Source organism: Rhamphochromis sp. 'chilingali', assembly GCF_963969265.1.
Source record: "Rhamphochromis sp. 'chilingali' genome assembly, chromosome: 19".
Lineage (NCBI taxonomy): Eukaryota > Metazoa > Chordata > Actinopteri > Cichliformes > Cichlidae > Rhamphochromis > Rhamphochromis sp. 'chilingali'.
In genome coordinates, this window is record NC_137946.1 from 25,137,162 (window position 1) to 25,157,341 (window position 20,180).

The following is a 20,180-nucleotide window of genomic DNA, read 5'->3' on the forward strand; positions in this document are numbered from 1 at the left end:
GCACATACATACACACATACACTTAGGCAGTTGTGTCTGGACAGCGTCAGGCAACACTTCAAAGTGCAGGATCCCCCTTTTTACAAGCCATATTAGGCTCACATCAAAGCGTGCTCCGCACTTCAGACCAGAGTTTTCTGGTCAGACGAACATCTCTGCTGCACAGTGCAGTGATGAAGCACTGCAGCGCAGCGCGTCACATCTGACCCGAAATCAGACGTGCACGCAGATAATACGGCACGGACTCAAACCAACGTACACATACATATACTTTGGCATTTGAGCTATTGCTATTGCTTTATGAGCCTTAGCTGTGTAAAACATTAACAACTGAAGGAATCTAAGTTTTAATGTCGTGCTTGTTGGGAGTGTGTTTGCTCACGGCATCAGTTACCATGACAAGACTAGTGACAGGGCGAAACCGTCTGAAATGGCAAATTCCTTTCATTAATTTAGATTTCAGTGCTTTTTTCCATGTGTACAGTGTGCCAGAAAACCATGAAGTAAATTCAGAGCAATCTTCTTTTCCCTCCTCCTCCTCCTGTCGGTAATCTCCTGATGAAATGCACTTCAAAGTGTCACGTAAAGCTTTTGCTTAGCCGTTGTTGCTTTAGTGTGTTTCACACTTGGATTCTCATGCAGTGCATGGTCCTGGTGAAACGCTGGATGCGTCATTAGAGAGAATGCCGTTGTCAGAGCTTTGAGAAACGTGCTTGCAGCCTACATTAGGTCAGTCCAACTGTAGTCACCAAATAAATAATGAGGGTCATTACGTAAAATAATGTTGACAAAGGGTGACTATCTGTCTTTTTGACAACAGCCGAGTCCTTTGATAAACATTGCAGCACCCATGACTTCTTACAGATACTGTAGGCTTTGTTCAAAAAAGATTTTTCCCCACTTGAGCATCGGTCTCATTTCAGGTAAAAGCTGATCATGACTTTAAGTGTTGTAAATGGTTGAATATCAAGGCCACTGTGCAAGAGTTTATTCAGTTGTTTTTGCCTTTACTGTACAGGCATTCGTGTCATTTGCCCAGTTTTAACTTCTCTTCCCTGAATTTTCATATTTGTCACTAAATCTTCTTGTAGACGTCTCCTTTCAACTGCTATATGCTTTGTTTTGGACTAAGGCATATTATAAAGAGTGCATCAGTAGATATTTTCACTTGGCACGAAATGACAGTGAACTTTCTCTAAATTAAAAGATGTCAAACAGCATTTTTCTTTTTTGCTTTTCACTCACCACTCCTCGCCCCACCAAACAGAACATGTCGTCCACCTATTCATCTACATTTGTTTACTCTTTGTTTCAGACCCAGCTTGTTTTTCCAATGAACGCATTTTAAAGGGAAACTCCCTTCCAAGAAGTTTACTTTGTGCAACCGTACCACCAGGCTTGATGCAAAAGTCCCATAATTCATCCGTTCCTCTCCGTCACAAGGTAGCTTACCCACTCACCCCACCCCTCCTCTACCTCTGCACTTGTCTCTGCACAGGTCACCATCCACAGACAAGACACTTTCGTACTGTTGTGTACTCCTTGTTTATGATGCAGAAAATGTTCCCAACATGCAACATAACAGATATAAATACTAATAAATACTCCTACTACTTCTAATCAAAGCGGTATGTCAGTAATTACTACAGAGTATTGCAATTGTTCTGCCATTTTTCAGCAGTTTTTCTTAAAATATCTACTTTACAGATCAATATTTTTGCAAATTACTGCACTGGCAAAAATTAAACCATTGAGTGGTGTTTGAATTATGCTATTTGACAATACAACCAATTAGGTGCAAAGTCATCGATGGCATTGAGTTCAAATTCTGAGACCGGGAATGGAGCACATTAACATCAAAGTAAAAGTTGTGCCTTTTGAAACGTGTTGGCTGCAGCAGAAAAGCACGGTTTTTCCTTTGAAGATGAACATTTTCTGTCTTCCATGCAAACTAGGACACCTCTTTGTGACCACTTTTACCCACAGACTGGCAGCAACAGTTCAAAAACTGGTTGGCAAACACGCATTATTCCCTCCCAGTGGTTGACAGATGGTTGCCGACTGGTATGTATTTTGCTGTCAGGGAAGAGCACTGACACTGATTGAAAGGGGGGCAATAGGGGGGCAAAATATTCACAAAGGCATTATCCTTTTACATCCTTCAAGGGGAAAAAACTCCCTAACATTGTTCAATACAACTCTGGCCTTGTATTAAAGAGTAAGCAAATGTTTTTGATGCAGGGAACACAAAAACTCCCCATTTTTACATTTACGTGCTTTCTTCTACCTCTTCTTCTTCTTCTTCTTTGTCTGTGTGTATAGAATGAGTCACTCCAAGGTGTTTTCAGTGCAGACCAGGCAGAAACTCCTATTCATCAAACAGGTATGTGTGTGTTGTCTTTGCTCACAGAAAGGATGCGGGGAGGGGGGGAAAAGGCTAGTGAGTTATTTTAGCAGTGTTTGGGCTTCCCTCCAAGCCTTCATACCATCCCCGGCCATCCTATCTCCTACGTATGAGGCCTGGGGCTGGTGGGGGGGTGCTGCAGAATCCCTGTCGGATTAACACAAAGTCCTCTAATGGAGCTCGAGGTGGACAGACACTGAACACACCAACAAAATTTAAAGATCACCACTTAAGCTCTAGGTACTTACTTAGATACTCAGGTAGTCTGGCTCCTGGTGTTCAGCACTGTGGTCTGTGTATTCTGATGGATAAATGGTAGTTGTTAAAAATGGAAATGTAAACTACTATAAAAACTTGCCATTATAGCAAGCTATGGCAGGCTCCCTTATATTAATTAAAGTGATTTATTTACTGACCTTTGATTTAAGTTACAATTAGCTCAAATCCCAATCTGATGCAGAATTCTGTCATTTCTGCTGATTCATTTCATTTCCTAACTCAGATATAGAGGCACTTTCTTCTCCGATATTCATTTCTGAAAGTTTTGCATGCCATAAATGTTAAAGCACTCATCGACCAACTTCCTCAAACCACATCACTCCTGGTAAACTGTGAGGAAATCACCATCACCTTCTGTTTGAACAGGGATTTATATCTTCTAAAAAGGACACAGAGGTAAAACGAGATAGGCCACATTGACCAAATACTCCCAGATTCATTCACCCAAACTATCTTTAAGTCATTGAGCATTAACAAGGATCTAATGGGCTAATTGCCATTAGTAACGGTTGTTATCAGTAGGGCTTAGACGGCCTATCGCCCAGTATGTAGCTTGTGCACATGTGCATGTGTGTTCCTCGCCCTCAGGAGAGGCTCTTGGGTAATCCAGTGTTGACCAGAGGGCTTCGTGGTCCATTACAGGTCACGGCTTGAGACGGAGGGTAAACAAATTCCTAACTAACGAGGGGAGGAGGAGGGAGGAGGCTGGCCTTCACACCCTCCTTCTCCTCCTCCTCATCCCCCATGATGACATGACCCTGCTTGTGTCACAAAGGCAAATCCAGACTTAAATTACTGCTACAGTGGCTGTTGAATAATGGCGATATAATTTATTCAATTTTTTTGATTGCATATCTTAGTTTAGACGAGCTAAACTTACAAAATTACTGATTAACAAACTAATGAGGCACTAAATACATCAAGCATAATATCAAACATGCAGAAATCTGGAGAAAATGTTAATAAAATTAATTCATGTTGGTTTTGTTGGATGTATTGTCACCCTCATTAAACTCCTGGAATGTTTTCTGCCTTATTAAGTAAAATTTGGAATAATTGCGTGTATTTTGTTATTTTGCTTTTTTGTAGATCTTCTTGGCAAATTGCTCAGCTACTGCACATTATTAATAAAAAAATCCAAAGGAATGAAGGCGATACAAACTGTCTAAAACAAATACACGCACTGAAGAAATCCCTTTTCTCTTTAATTACAAGTTGAATAACATTAGAAATCTCTGAATATGCACAAAACCTTTTAATAGCTGCTCTCTCAGTCTTCTAACCAGTGACATGTGATGAGTAGCTGGCACTCGGCAGCAGCAGCAGTACAAAGAGCACTTTCTCACACAGCTCTGGACTCATGCACAGACCTGTAAGTGCTTACTGCGCTCTTTTAGACCACATTTACAGAGGATCAGAGAGAACATTTAACTATTTGTGGAGCAAATGCCACCTAAAGGATCTCTAAACAGGGCTAAAGTTGAACGAATATAGGCTCAGTCTGTGAAGTTTTGATCTGCGCTACTGAAGAGTTAAAAGTGTAATCTTTTGTTTTGTGACTCTTTTTTTTTAACCTTGTTTAGACAGTCAATTAAGGTAAAGACACAAATTTACAGTAAACTGTAATTTTAGGTACTTTCCAGAAACCATGATTGGTAAATTCATGACTTGTAATAAAGTGAAACAATGAATAAAAAGGGTTTGTTAAATACACAAAACTCTCTTTAGCGGCCAACAAGTCTGCTCAGGATCAGACATGTTGGTTTTACTTTAACTGTATTATAAATAAACCACCACATAAGTAGGTATTTTGTTTATCTTGACTTTGAACCTATTGTTGTTTTTAATATTCTTTAACATCTAATTTATTATCTCAATTAATCAGTAAGTCCTTTAAATTCCAATATGATGATCCATCCATCTTTTTTGCCAGGTATCTGGATCCGGGTCCTTGAGGCAGATCTAAGCAAAGATGCCCAGACCTCCCACTCCCCAGCCATTTCCTCCAGCTTTTCGGGGGGGCACCAAGATACTAACTGGAAAACATCACCTAGGAGGCAGCAAGATGCCTAGTGAGATGCCTTTACCACTTTAACTGAGTCTTTTTGATCTGAAAGTCCTTTCAAATGACCAAGCTCCTCACCCTATCTCTGTTATGACCTCATTATTTGAGTCTCTATCCACAGGTTGCTGTAAGTTTAGTGGTTAGTGTACATTTTCCAAAAACCCAAATATATTCGATTCACAATCGTCAAATAAAGAAAGATAAAATGTGTATTATGGTTATTTAGAGTCAAAAGCATTTAGACCACATTGGGAATCAGCAACATATTTATGTACTGAAAAACTTCTTTTTTGTGTGCATGCATTATCTTACTGTGAAAACATTACACGGGAGAGAAATTTGGCCTCTTGGCGGCAAACTCAGCCATCAGGAGGTGAACTTTGCAGAAACCTTTCAGTGTGAATTGAAAATGCTCTTAAGCCTGTTCTGCACACAAGCTGACACTTCCTCTTTTCCTCAGCTTCACCCCTGGTTTACACAAGCAGCTGCTGACAGTGGATTGCTTCCTCCACGCTAAAATGCAGATCAGATAAGGACAACAGTCCCGCTCTCACTAAGACCTTCGAAATCACTAACTCACAAATCCATCCTCTCAGACATTGACAACAGTGGGAAGTGGCGGAGTTGCACAACAATCTGCCATCTCATCATCTTTAACGCATGATGTGCTGCTACAACATGGCAGTATCCCATCAGTAAGCAGCGATGATACAAACTGATTTGGTAACGTTGTGTTCAAGGAAGTTAAGCAAATAAGTTTGTTAATGATGAGTTCCCTTTTTAGAAATAAAATGAGTTACAGTTACAAAATACATGATTGATGTGTTTTTGTGTGTTTGTGTCTAAATAATCCACAGTAAGAGATGCATCAGTGCTCCTTATTCTTGGACTCTTCCATTTGAGTAGCTTTGTATGATACATGATTTAAAATAATCCTTATTATTCCTGCCATCCCCTCAACTCATCGTCTGTATGAAATGATCCCTTATCATATCCTCTACCTCTACCAACATTCTTCTGATTGGCTGCCCCTAACGAATAAAGGTTTGAACAGCAGGTGAGTGGAGCTGCTGTGGTTGTAGCCAGAGCTGTGTGCTTGGGGTAACTATTTTAATGCTGTTCTTTGTATGTCTGTCATTGATGACACATAGCATTGTGTCAACAAATACAGTTTCACATGACTCTGTGCAGTTGCAGAGCTGTGAAAAAGTATTTGCCCCAGATCTTACGTATTTCAGATCATCGAACAAATGTTTTCACCCTTTCTTACCACCTGACATCTTATCCTCTTAATTTTGATGAACCTCAACTGTTGTACCTAGCCTGGATTTATACATATAGCTGGCAATGGCTAATCCTGAGTTCCCCTAACTATGACTGTCTAATTTCACATAACTTTATAGCTTGTCAAAGAAGGCCAGCACACTATAATATGTTTTCACACCACTTTACAATTGTTCTTGTTGTTGACTTTATGTCATTTTACCAAATAAAGTCTCAAATAATCATAAATAGCCCACTGCAAACTAGTTCATTAAAGGCTAATTGTTATTTACCTACTTAACTGACCTACTTATTATAAGGCCTAAATATGTTTTGCAGCTCCAAAAAGATATTTTGACTCTTTTGATAGTAAAGGTTGGCAATCTGTGCTCTAACATTAGTTTAAAAATTTTTATTGATAAAATTCAATGAACAACAATTAAAAAGTCCTTTCTCAGCTGTACATTATGTTTGTGTCTTAAAAGCAGATATTGTGCATTTGAAAGCACTGGGGTAAATGAGTAAACATGATAAACATTTTTCTGCTTGACATCAGTAATCATGTCATCAGCGTCAGTAACACTGACTCTAGATAGTGAAACAAGTCGCTTACAGACCGTTAAACACAGATCATATCTTCAAGATTGACACACTAGCTTTAAGGCCTTAAATACTCATTAAAAGAAACATATTTTACTTTATTGCACCGCACAGACATGCAGATTTTCTAACACACACTTGTCCCAAACGATGAGGCATAACTTGAGCTCCTGTCTAAGTTTTTAGGCAGCGCACAAGCCGGACGCCCCGGAGCCGTGCCTCCCACTGACGCCAAACATCATACTTACATGTCACATGTGTCAGTTTCATTTTAACACCTTGGGCAGGTTATGGGTGGAAAAACAGCAGTCCGACTGACAGACGGACCAGTTTGACCTGACTTTCACAGCAAAAGCTGTGACGCGTGAGCAAAATATTGAGGTAATGTCAACCCGGGCCTCTGGGATTTGTTAACTTAGTCTGTGTACATTATTTAACCATGTAGTATAATTGTACACACATATGAAGACAAATAGTACAATTAGAGCTATCAATCGTAAAACTTTTCATAGATTTTATTATCTTTATTTTCTAATTAGACTAGAAGACTTTTTTTGTGTGTCAACCATTTTTCATTGATAACAAATGTAACATAATGTATCGTTTTATTGGCAAGATAAGTCACTTTTTCAGTCAAAAGACAATTATTTAACAAGGGATCTGAGGACACACACAGACACACGCACGCACACAAACCCCATTTGTTTTTTAGATGTTTAGTAAAACTTTTTACTCATTATGTTGCATTTCATTTCCACAGTGACATAGTTGTTTTTGAAATGTTATGATTTTTAATGCCCAATTGTAAACATAATAAAATACTACACCATAAAAATGTAGATGTGTGTAAGTACACCATAACAAATGTCCCTGTTAAATGACAGTAAAACACTGACAATGAAAACTAGTGTTGCCATCCTTTAACTTTTATAGCCACAGTAAAAATACTGTAATGTGTTATAAAAAGTGTAACCTTTAGCAAATAATACTATAAGCTGTTTGGTTGTTATTACACTGTTATTCTTATTTTATTGTTCTATGGTAATCTCCATAAACAGTTCATAATAGTAAAACATATAAAAGTATTTCATCTAGATGTATAAAAACACCATGACTTGTGTCTTGGTCTAAAGTGCTTTGGGTTTATAGGCTAAAGTGCTCTATGAATTTATGGTTAAATATCACTTATAGTTTAAAGGCTTGGTACTCTTTGCTCTTTTTAAATGCACATAAAGAAATTTGTATTGCAGTACAAATCAGAAAAGTGTAACATGACAGAGGTTTCCTTTGATTGCACAAACATTGTGTAAGCGTAGGTAATGCGGATTATCGGTATTGATTTGTAAATAACTAGACATAAAGCTTGAGTTTATTATATAATTATAATATACTACAGTATATTTCTAACTAACTAGGTAGCTCATTCTCTTGAAAATACTTTAAAAGCAACAACACATTTTGGGGTCAACTTTAAAGAAATGCAGATGTAAAAGTGAGGTCAGAGGTCAACTGTGGCATGATATTTGAACATAAATGTGATATTTAGAATCCCCACACACCAGTATCATTTCCTAAATGTTACAAATACAAAAAAAAATTATAATTCTAAAAAAAAATTTAATGAAAGCTTGACCTTGTTTGACCTTGAAGAAGAGGTCAGAGGTCCAACGTAATGAGGTATTTAGAATCCCTGTATATCCCCATATACCTACATGTTGTCAATTCAAGCAATGGCAATAAGAAACAGTTTAAATAGCTCGATTATCCTTCAGGTAAATCTGTTGACCTTAAAGGAGAGATCAGAGGTCAGCTGTGACATGATATTTGAATTCTTTATACTTAATTCAATACTTTTAATGTGTTGACAATTCATAGCGCACTTATAAGAATCACAGTTTTTAAGCTATTAGCCTTTTTGTCAATTTTCGACCAATAAATCGTCAAGTTGAGCTTGATGACCTCGGTGGCTCGAGCCATATTTCAATTAATTAACATGACCCCACTCCCTGCAAAGTTTTATATTATATTATTCATTCAAAACTTTTTGAGCTATCAACAGAATGATGACACACACGCACACAAACGCTACCAGAAACAAAACAACTGATATGAACTTTAACCTTTGTATTCGTATGTATTTTTGGCCTCGATCAGAAGGAGCCGTGTTTAATGTTTTCTGTTATCCATACTTTTTAAATGTTTGGTCAATGAAGTCAAGAACCGTCATGCAACATATTGCTCAGATTTATGAGAGTTATGAGTTGACTAAAGCAACAAAGAGTGACGTCAGTATGAAAACAATCCTGTGGTATAATGTATAATTATAAGATTTGAAATGGCTCGATTGTATTTAAAAAAAGAGCAGCACAATATTTCAAATCCCCAAAATTCTCTGTATTCTCACAGCTAAGATGTAGTTGTCTTTCCTTTAAGGGTTACTATAAAATGAACAGGTAACTGATCCTGTCGTGTTAGCAGGTTGCAAAGCCGCAACTTAATTTAACCTTTGATCTCTCGTTGCCGGTTTAGATCATGCAGGGTTTTTTGTATCTCTCATGACAAAACAAACTGAACATCATCACTATCCAAACATTAGAGCAGGTTGCACTTTCTGCTTTAATGACAGAAGACATCAACGGGGAGTCAAACACACCTGCATACACGAGGTATCAGCAGCAAAGATCTTCATGTAATAAACCTCCAAACAAAACCACATTTTTTCATGACAGATCACAGATTAAAGGCCTCTTTTCCTGGCATGTAGGTCATTACATTGATCAATAACCAGCACATGCAAATTCTCCTCTGACACAAACCCAGCGAGTGAACAAATGCTTAGTATCGATTACCACAGATCCCAACCCCAAATTAACAGCCGAGGTGTTTATCACGATGGCCTCCTGTGTGTCCACTGCAGTTCCTGTCGCAACACAACGCAGGGGAGGTAAACATTGACTAAGAGTCAACAACACCAAAGACCGCTCGACAAACAGAACTCACACAGGTATGCATATAAAACTACGAGCAGGAATGTCACAGGTGAAGGCAAGCTGTTTGAGAATGAGTGACAATGAGGGGTTAATGTTTTGGCTTTTTAGGTCAAACCAAACACCAAATGTGCGACATTTATATAAGAATGTTTAGATCAGCTGCTTGTAAAACCATTTCTGTTATGACATTTTTTTACTATGAGACAAATTTTCATATATTATAATAAATATTTTTTTTGGTTCTTTTAAAAAAAGAAATGGGGTAAACAAAGAAAAGAATTTAGTTTAGGTTCTATTTCCCTTTCCAGGAAATAGATATAGAGCTGAAAAGAGATATGGTTAGGATTAATAATCCCAGATTTTTTTTATTTTTATTACAGATTAAATATCAGATAAACATTATGCTCATCGTTTGTTTGTTTTTATTTCACTTTTACTTTACTTTTTTACTCTTGTATTTCCTCAATGATACTAAAACAGATACTAATAAACTTGAACCCAACTTTCTACAAATAATGACATCACAGGTGATGTGCAAGCAGCATATAATTGCTCATAGTTACATGTGAGCTCTAGTTACACCTCCAGTTTTCACCTTTAGATTGTGTAAAATTTTTCATGGTGGAAACCTGTTAAAACAGCTTTCCAACATGTGTTTGCTATTGTAAAACTGCCTGTTTGAACCCAAAACATAATCTTTCCCAGTGGCTTTGTTTCTGAAACATAACCGAACAACGAGAAAAAACCCAACTTAAAAATAGTTCCAGGCCTGATTTGAACCCCAGGCTTTTGGTCAAAATTCAAATTTGACACTAAAACATTGAAAAAGGATTTTATCATTATCTGGTGAATATGTGGTGTATTAACTATTGGCCTATCTCCTGTAAAAGCTCAACTCTTTCACAGTGATCTAGATGGTTTCTCAAAGATAATTCCTGAAATGCTACCATGTAACAGCAAAGTGGAGCAGATGAATGATTAGTACACAATACTGATGCTCAAAATTCATTAGCTAAAGACTCCATTAAAAAAAGTTTCTTCTCTTTATTATCTTTGTATCCAACAAACAAATCAGTCTCGTCTGTTTGCTCACCTAATTGCACGGCAAACATTGCGAGAGAAGACCAGAGCTTTTACCACCTCCTAGCAGCACATCTAACCTTGTTAGACATGGACGAAGCCCTTGTTAAATAAATATCTGCACATAGTGACACAGACAGAAGGCATAACAGCACAGATTTCGCATCGCTGCATTTCACTGTCAACATATTGTTTCTCCCCTCAGATAACATGTGTTGTTAATAAGAAGTTAATACACACACGTGCAGAAGGATTCCCTAGATTATTTCCTCCTGTGTGTGTTTGCGTGTGTGCTAACAAAGTGTCAGTGGTTGCTCTGCTATAATCAAATGGTGAAGTTACCGTCTCTCTCTCTCTCTTATTCAGGGGCTGGCTGAGAGAGATGAAACAAATCTCATAAATACTATCATTGAGGAAGGGAATGTACCTTAACATGGTAACTCTAGAGTCTGCTGCAGCACAGCCAATGTGGACCAGCTGTGCAGACTAATCTGTTACCTTACAGAGGCTTTGGGGCGACCATGTCAAATTTAATTGAGCATTAATTATAAACAGTGCAATTTCCCGCCGAGGTCGGCTTGGTGCATGATTGGGGGGGCACCTCTCTTTGGATTCTTTGGGTCTGAAGCTCTTCTGATTACCCCTCCTTTTGGTCGCTCACACTCTTTCTCCCACTGACTCTCATTGGTCCTTTTGCTATGTTTATGTCTCATCATGTTATGCAAAGGCTTGGAAATTTGTGGCAAGGCTCTAATGTGTTTGTTGGCTGAAGTGTTGCGTCACAATTTCAGTGAAATATCTGGAACTAAATATATAGCAAATATTGGACTACAGTGGATTGCAGTAACTCTTTAAAACCTGAACCATGAAATAATTGCCAGAAAGTGAGGATGTTTATTGATTCTTCTGACAAATAAAAAAAAAACCCCAGACAGTGTATCAAATATGATACACTAGGTATTAAGTTGTTAATCTAAATACCTGAGAAATTAAACATATTCAGCCTTTTTCATTCAGTAAACATTACACCGCTGCATCAGCCCATGTGCTTTCTTTGTGAACAGGTTAGAGTGATGATGCTTGCACTTCGTTCGTGTACAATTAATGCCCTTCTACTCAATTTGCTGCACCCAAGTCTCCGAGTCATGACAAGCTGAAATGCATGCGGGCGTCCACACAAAAATTTGCATATAGCCTGTGATGATGAAATGTGCTCGTCTTGCTGGTTTGCAGTTTATTTTACCCACCACATGTCTAATCATGAAAAGAAGAGTCATGGCCAAAAGTACTGGCAAAAATCTTGTGTTTCAGACGTTGCACCACTTCAGGTTTAATTCTGAAGATTTTTTTACGTTTCTATGATTTTGTGAGGAACAAAAGAGTCAGTATTTACAGCGTTGACCTTTGCTGGATATCAGCTTTTGAGCCACATCTTGACTGATGGCGATCCATATTTGCCTTACCCGTACTCCAAGTTAATCACAGTTTGTGAGTTCTGGGGGTTTCTCTTGCCCACCTGCTTTTTCAGGTCCAACCAACACAAATTTCATCAAAGACCAACTTTTTCGATGATCTGGGAGCAATTTGGTGACTATGTGCATTTTCCAGCATGATGCAACACCATGTGACAAGGGAAAAGTGATAAGTGGCTCAGAGATCAACAAATCAACATTTTGGATTCATGGAAACTCCCCAGATCTTAATGTGACTGAGAATGTGTGATCAATTCTTAAAAAGCCAAATACTTTCAGTCAGAAGCAATGTAGCTGCTTAAAGGTTTTTAGCTTGGTTGTCATAGGCTATGCTCATTATTCTCAATTTATACAGTAAGTGGTGCTGCTGTTTCTAAATAGATTGTTTATTTGTCTTTATAGCTTAAAAGCCTTTCAGAAATCACGTTGTGCAGGGGGAGTTGAAGAGGTTGGGGGATAGCGACACAGAGTCCTCTTTATTCTTCTGTTCAGTGTTTAGGAAACTAACTGCAACGGTCTGTTTTGTGTTATGGTAACACCAGGCCACAGATATATGAGGTATCTGCTAAATAATACAGATGCAAATGCAGCAACACACACACCACACACAGACAGATACAGTGTAGTGTGACAGGGTGTCGATCATCTCTTATCAGCTTGTTCTCTTTAACTGTGTTTGACCCAGACCTCTGCTGTATGTGTGTATACACTCCAATCTTTTATATATATATATATATATATATATATATATATATATATATATATATATATATATATATATATATATATATATAGTAAGAGAGTATTATGAGAGAACACGTCACTTGGTGAATGGCTGGGAGTCACTGCAAAACTTTCCATATGATGAAATTATGAAAATTACTCATCTTGCTGATTTTATTTTGCTCACCACGTCTAACCATGATAAAGATGTTGATGGCAGAGTCATGGCCAAAAGTTTTAGCAGTGGGACAAATCTTGTGTTTCATACACTGAAACACTTCAGGTTCAGCTTTACATGTTTCAATGATATAGTGAGGAACAAAAGAGTCAGTGTTTACCCTTGCTGTTTATCAGCTTCTGAGCCACATCCTGACTGATGGTGATCCATTTCTGCCTGCAGGTTGTCATGACTTATGCTCATTATGCTCAATTTATACAGTAAGTGGTGCTGGTGCTGTTTTCTAAATAGATTGTTTATTTGTCTTTAGCTTCAAAGTCATGAGATCGCGTTGTGCAGGGGGCGCTGAAGAGGTTGGGGATAGAGACACAGAGTCCTCTTTATTCTTCTGTTCAGTGTTTATGAAACTAACTGCAACGGTCTGTTTTGTGTTATGGTAGCACTGGGCGTACAGGAATATGAGGCATCTGCTGATTAATACAGATGCAAATACAACAACACTCACGCCACACACAGACAGATACAGTGTAGTGTGACACGGTGTCGATCATCTCTTATCAGCTTGTTCTTCTTAACTTATGTGTTTGTAAATATGAAGGCATGCTGGCTCGGACGTCGCCCGGATCAACAAGGTCCGCGTCAGGTGTTGAGGAACCAGGGCACCCTGACGAAAAGTGGGCTACTGGAACAAGAAGGCATCGGTGGGCAAGAGACGAAAACAGGGCGTTGTTGGAATGCTACTACGCAAGTAACCCCGGCGGAAGGGGCTACATGAATAATAAGAAATACAGCAAGCTGTCCTTACCTGAGGCCTTGGAAACTGCCAAGCAAAGACTCATAGCCTTGGCCAGCCGCTTGAGGAGGTACACCAGAGAGATAGAAGGCAGGAGAATAAACCAGCTGTTCTCCACAGAACCAGCAAAGGTGTACTCTCAGTGGCAAGGGAACAATAATAATAAGAGAACAGCACCACCAAGGCTGGAGACGGAGCAATACTGGAAGAGCATATGGGAGAAGGACACAACCCATAACGGCAATGCTCAGTGGCTAGTGGATCTGAGGGCAGACCACAGCGACCTCCCTGAGGACAGTGGCAGATATCCAAGAAAGGGTCTCCAGTATGAAGAGTTGGACAGCACCAGGGCCCTACTGGCTAAAGAAGCTGACTGCACTCCACGAGCATCTGGCATGAACCAGCTGCTAGTTAACGAGAGACACCCGGAATGGCTAACCGAAGGTCGGACGGTCCTGATCCCCAAGAAGGGACCGGTCACCTCCAACTACCGACCAATAACCTGCCTCAGTACTACATGGAAGCTCCTGTCAGGCATCATATCGGCTAAGATGAACAGGCACATGGGTCAATACATGAGCGGGACACAGAAAGGGATTGGCAAGAATACCAGAGGCGCAAAACACCAGCTACTGGTAGACAGAACAGTCAGCTGAGACTGCAAGACCAGACTGACCAACCTGTGCACTGCCTGGATTGATTACAAGAAGGCCTATGACTCAATGCCCCACAACTGGATACTGGAATGCTTAGAATTATACAAGATCAATGGGACCCTAAGAGCCTTCATCAGGAACTCAATGGGGATGTGGCGTACAACACTAGAGGCCAACTCCAAGCCCATAGCACAAGTCACCATCAAGTGCGGGATCTACCAAGTAGATGCTCTGTCCCCACTGCTGTTCTGCATAGGCCTGAACCCCCTCAGTGAGATCATTAACAAGACTGGCTACGGATACCGACTACGGAACGGAGCAGTTGTCAGCCACCTCCTGTACATGGATGACATCAAGCTGTATGCCAAGAGTGAACGAGACATCGATTCACTGACCCACACTACCAGACTATACAGCAATGACATTGGAATGTCGTTCGGACTGGAGAAGTGTAGTCGGATGGTAACAAAGAGAGGGAAGGTAGTCAGAACTGAGGGGATTGAACTACCAGAAGGCAACATTGCAGACATAGAGGACAGTTACAAGTACCTGGGGATCCCGCAGGTGAATGGGAACCACGAAGAGGCCGCTAGAAAAGCTGCAACCACCAAGTACCTGCAGAGGGTCAGGCAAGTCCTGAGGAGTCAGCTGAATGGTAAGAACAAGATCCGGGCCATCAACACGTACGCCCTGCTCGTGATCAGGTACCCTGCTGGGGTAATAGGCTGGCCAAAGGAGGAGATAGAAGCCACTGACATAAAGACAAGAAAGCTCCTTACCATGCATGGAGGGTTTCACCCCAAGTCCAGCACCCTGAGGCTGTACGCTAAGTGGAAGGAAGGGGGCCGGGGACTGGTGAGTGTCAGCACCACAGTCCAGGATGAGACAACGAACATCCAAGAATACATTGGGAAGATGGCCCCAACTGACCGAGTGCTCAGTGAATACCTCAGGCAGCAGAAACCCAAGAAAGAGGAGGGAGACGAGGAACCATCATGGAAGGACAGGCCCCTGCACGGTATGTACCACCGGCAGATAGAGGAGGTGGCTGATATCCAGAAATCCTACCAGTGGCTGGACAAAGCTGGACTGAAAGCCAGCACAGAGGCACTAATCATGGCAGCACAAGAACAAGCTCTGAGCACAAGATCCATAGAGGCTGGGGTCTATCACACCAGGCCAGACCCCAGGTGCAGGCTGTGTAAAGATGCCCCAGAGACAATCCAGCACATAACAGCAGGGTGCAAGATGCTAGCAGGCAAGGCATACATGGAACGCCATAACCAAGTGGCCGGCATAGTGTACAGGAACATCTGTGCCGAGTATAATCTGGAAGTCCCGAGGTCAAAATGGGAGATGCCCCCAAGGGTGGTGGAGAATGACCGAGCTAAGATCCTGTGGGACTTCCAGATACAGACGGACAAAATGGTGGTGGCTAACCAACCGGACATAGTGGTGGTAGACAAACAGAAGAAGACGGCCGTAGTGATCGATGTAGCGGTTCCGAATGACAGCAATATCAGGAAGAAGGAACACGAGAAGCTGGAGAAATACCAAGGGCTCAGAGAAGAGCTCGAGAGGATGTGGAGGGTGAAGGTAACGGTGGTCCCCGTGGTAATCGGAGCACTAGGTGCGGTGACTCCCAAGCTAGGCGAGTGGCTCCAGCAGATCCAGGGAATAACATCGGAGATCTCTGTCCAGAAGAGCGCAGTCCTGGGAACAGCTAAGATACTGCGCAGGACCCTCAAGCTCCCAGGCCTCTGGTAGAGGACCCGAGCTTGAAGGATAAACCGCCCGCAGGGGCGTGCTGGGTGTTTTTTTTTATACATATATATATATATATGTATATATATATATATATATATATATATGCCCACTTCTTCTTGCAGAGAGATTCAGTGTGAACTCAGTTGGTCTGTGGACAGACAAACTATTGCACTGTTGTCACCAAATGGGTTACTGTAGCAGCTGTGAGGGAGTTTACCTCAGCAACTGCTATTTCCTATGTAACATGTCGATGAAGTGGAACACCAGTATTAGCAACTGACTTCAAAGCACTTAAAAAAAAACAACCCTTTTCCTCATATAGTGGCTCCACAGTGTAGTGGTTTATCCATTTGCCTAATGAGTGAAAGATCCCTGTTTGATCCTGGGAAGATACACAAATCCCTTTGGAGTTGTGTTGGGAAGGGTATCCAGAATAAAAATGTAGTGACCCCCTTGTGAGTAGAAGAGAAGCCTAAATGTCGTCCCTATTCATCACATACTCTCTGCCTTTTTTGGGTCAGCAGTTAGGCATCTATGAGCATTTTTCAATGGCAGCCCTCTGAATACAGGGTCTCACCTGATCTTGATTCCTCTAGTAACATGAAGATGTGTCTACATTTCTTTTGCATATAATGCTCCATTTTTAATCCTGGATTTTGAATCGTGTCCTTCAGCAGAAAGCTGAACATTTTACAGGGGTTTATGAAGACTGAATTTAAAGACAGAAATTGTTTTATCCGTAATTGAAGCCACTCATAATTTCCCAGCTTCTTCTCATGAGAGTGATAGTGAGAGCGTGCGGTGTGGTGACGGGTGGGGTGAGCAAGTCTGAGGAAATGAGAAAAGGATGAATTGATGGTTAGAGGGCTGAAAGAGAGAGGACAGAGGGTGGGAGGAAAGGCAGTGTTGGTTTATCTTGACCAGCTTTGAGTGGTTGCCCCCTCAGTCAAATATACACGTCTGACCCAGACGCTTTCATCGCTTTCATCTCCCCTCACAGAGAGAGATGGAGTCACGCTGCTGGCCCAGATTATACAGTGAAAAACAAGCTGTCCTCGGCTAAAGTATGCTGGGATCGCTGGCTGACACGAGAGGGGTAAATGGGAGGGTGTCATAGTATAAACACAACTCAATCCTCAGAGGCCATCAGAAGAGGGAAGTCGAACTCAGTGTAGCATGCGCCCATTTACACCATTAATGTGATCCTCTCTCACTAGGTGAGCAGCGAGAAGCACTAAAGTTAGCGTTGCTTGTCGCTCCTGGGAAGGAAAACATCATCAGATTTAAAAAATCAAACAATTTTGTCTTTCCTTGTTGGAAACAGTTCAGAAATATAACATGGTTTTGTGCCCCGGAGCTCTTGATTTGATTGACGATGTGGTTTCCACGCAGGCCGGTTTTGTCACAGCACAAAACTTTCTCTGTCTGTCCGCAGTGTTTGTTTACATTACGCCTGGTAACAAATAGACATTTCGCAAACAAAACCACAGGATCATTTTACTAAGCCAACTGTATTCTGGCTGATGCGGGATATTATAATGTCTGCTACCGGCTCTGCAGAGCAGGTGGGTTTGCACACAAAAAAATGGCGTGATTTGGCAATAGGAAACATGAATGTGATTTTTGCTACATTTTACTTGTTTCTGTTTTTAAAATTGTTCATTTTAACCTGTTAAAGCTTTTAAAATGATTCAGGAACAATCTCAGAATAACATATGACTTCGTAGACTGTGCGGATCATGGTAAGGGATTTTAGAAAAATATTGTTGACACAGTACTCCGGCATCAGTTGTTATAGCAAATGGCGTACTCTATGTTTACCTTCAAATCACAAAGGCATCTGTTGGCCATGGGATTTATCACTTTTGTCCATTCAGAACCAATAAGGAAATAGAATGACTTTGTTTTCTCTACTTCACTTATTTAATTTCTAATCCCAATTTAAATATGACTCTACACAATTACTGGCCAAGGAGTCGTTCCATTGTGCGTCTTCATCTACTGTTTATTTCTACTCACTTGAGGCAGAACGGTTGAAATGGTCAACAAGTTAGTGCTTTCCACTTCTAATGCAACAATGGTTTCTTTTAACCATGACTGAGAGTGACTGAGTGCATTAATAAGCTCTCTGTTTTAACATGAAACTTTCCTGTGCATTTGGTCTGAACAGAGCTTAACATTTTGAGACATTAAATGGAACTTTATTGAGGTTTGTAATGGAAAATAAGGGTCTGATTACTGTATGATGCTAGTGCATGAATGATTTGCACAGTGCACTCGATGTGTTTCTGAGTCCTGATTCTTTATTGAGTTTAGTAGAAATTTTGGAGTATTCCTCTACGGTTACTTGGGGGACGGGGTCAAGTGAAGCAACGTCTGTGCAGTTGTGTTGAGAAAATTTAATGAGTTTAATGCTCTTTTGCCAAAACTTGAACTTCATCTGAAAACCTTTTAACCCTCAAAAAAGTAGTGACAAAAATGACCAAGATGGTGATGATATTTAATTAACTCTACTGTTACCTTTATCTGTGTTCAGCATTTTAAATGTTCTAATGTAATTAATTATGGTTTACAATCATTTTTATGCAAAAAAGGAGATCTTCCCTGGAAAGAAGCATTTTCCAGATTAGACCTATGTATTAAAGGCCATCCATCAATTTTCTTATGCTCATGCAATAGTTGGGAGCACTGGACTGTTGGGAGCTGGAGCCTATGCCAGTTGTCACAGAATGAAAAACAAGGTATACTCTGGTTGGATTGCCGTTCTGTTGCAGGGCTAACACTTTAAAACACACATTTATACCTGTGAACAGCCAGAATCATCAGTTAACCAAATAGGCATGTCTTTGAACTGTGGGAGGAAACCAGAGTGCCTCGAGAAAATCCATAGTCTGAGGGAGAACATGCACACTCCACACAGAGGATTCAAACCCAGGCTTTTAGGCTGTGAGGCAACAGTGCTAATCTCTGCACCACTTTTGAAGACCTTTAAACCCATTTGGTTACCGGCCTATTTTAAAGACCTTGAAAGTTAAACTTCTGGAAAAAAGATGGTATCAGAATTATCAGAGTTGTGATAGGATCACTACTGTTTAAGATGGACAATGCACTGCGTAGGTTTTTTTTTAAAAAACAATAGAAGACATGTTGTCATTTTACTTATTCACCTTCAAAGTCTTCCTTTTCTAGGTATTTCAGCATGTTGCTCAGAGGTTTGGTTACACATAAATGATCTTCCCCCCGAAAAAAAATCTAAAGACAAATGACATGTGTTAGTTATATGGCTGTGAGGGAGTGTCATTTCACAATCATCCCTCAGTGTCACGCTGTGGAATGAGCCAGAGCGTGGACGTAAAGATGATCTGAGGTCTACAGATGTGGCCATCGCCGACATTTTCTCTGGTCACCTGTCGCCTCGTCACCATGTGTCTCTGCTCATCAACATTTTTGTCCCATTCTGCTGCTCATTGCATCTCATTATTACATTCTGCTTTGAAGAGACAAAATCATTTGTTACAAGTATCCGACATAGTACAATCTGCCCGGTTCTTCCACACCACATTCCTGAGTGCCACAGACATTTTTGTATAAACCCTGACCGCATCATTGTGGCCCATAAGTCAACAGAACCTGTTCAGTAGTTCCTCTCATGTGTTTGTTTATGTTAATATATTCCCAGTTTCTTCTGAAAGCCCCACATACAGTTTAGCTTACTGATTTTCAGCTCGTCGTGCACAAAGATCAATTAAAGTGTGGTGGATGTTTAGAACTTGAGAACTACTCAATGAACTGTTATTAATTCAGCAGCTGCTGGTGTATTTTCAATTAAATTGATGGCCTAACGGATAAATTCAAGTACATTTAAAACCATGTTTTGTGAAGCATCAGTTTGGTAAAAGCGCTTTAGTTG

At 40.4% G+C, this 20,180-nt stretch overlaps 1 protein-coding gene across 9 annotated transcripts in view; it reads left to right on the forward strand.

Annotated features, from left to right (window-relative positions):
* Positions 1 to 5,552, forward strand: part of LOC308386691 (uncharacterized protein) — a 77,247-nt gene extending 71,695 nt beyond the window's left edge. For 4 of the 9 annotated variants that reach the window (XM_080866403.1, XM_080866406.1, XM_080866404.1 and 1 more), the window contains 5 exons: positions 1,316 to 1,443; positions 1,987 to 2,064; positions 2,323 to 2,383; positions 4,617 to 4,755; positions 5,209 to 5,552. In XM_080866403.1, coding sequence (XP_080722529.1) covers positions 1,402 to 1,443; positions 1,987 to 2,064; positions 2,323 to 2,383; positions 4,617 to 4,755; positions 5,209 to 5,281 — 393 coding nt within the window. In that variant the 5' untranslated portion in view covers positions 1,316 to 1,401 and the 3' untranslated portion in view covers positions 5,282 to 5,552. Of the gene's footprint in view, positions 1 to 1,315; positions 1,444 to 1,955; positions 2,065 to 2,322; positions 2,384 to 4,616; positions 4,756 to 5,208 lie in introns of all 9 variants that reach the window. The other 5 variants (XR_013969842.1, XR_013969843.1, XR_013969844.1 and 2 more) reach the window with 3 other exon arrangements.
* The last annotated feature ends 14,628 nt before the right edge of the window (positions 5,553 to 20,180 follow it).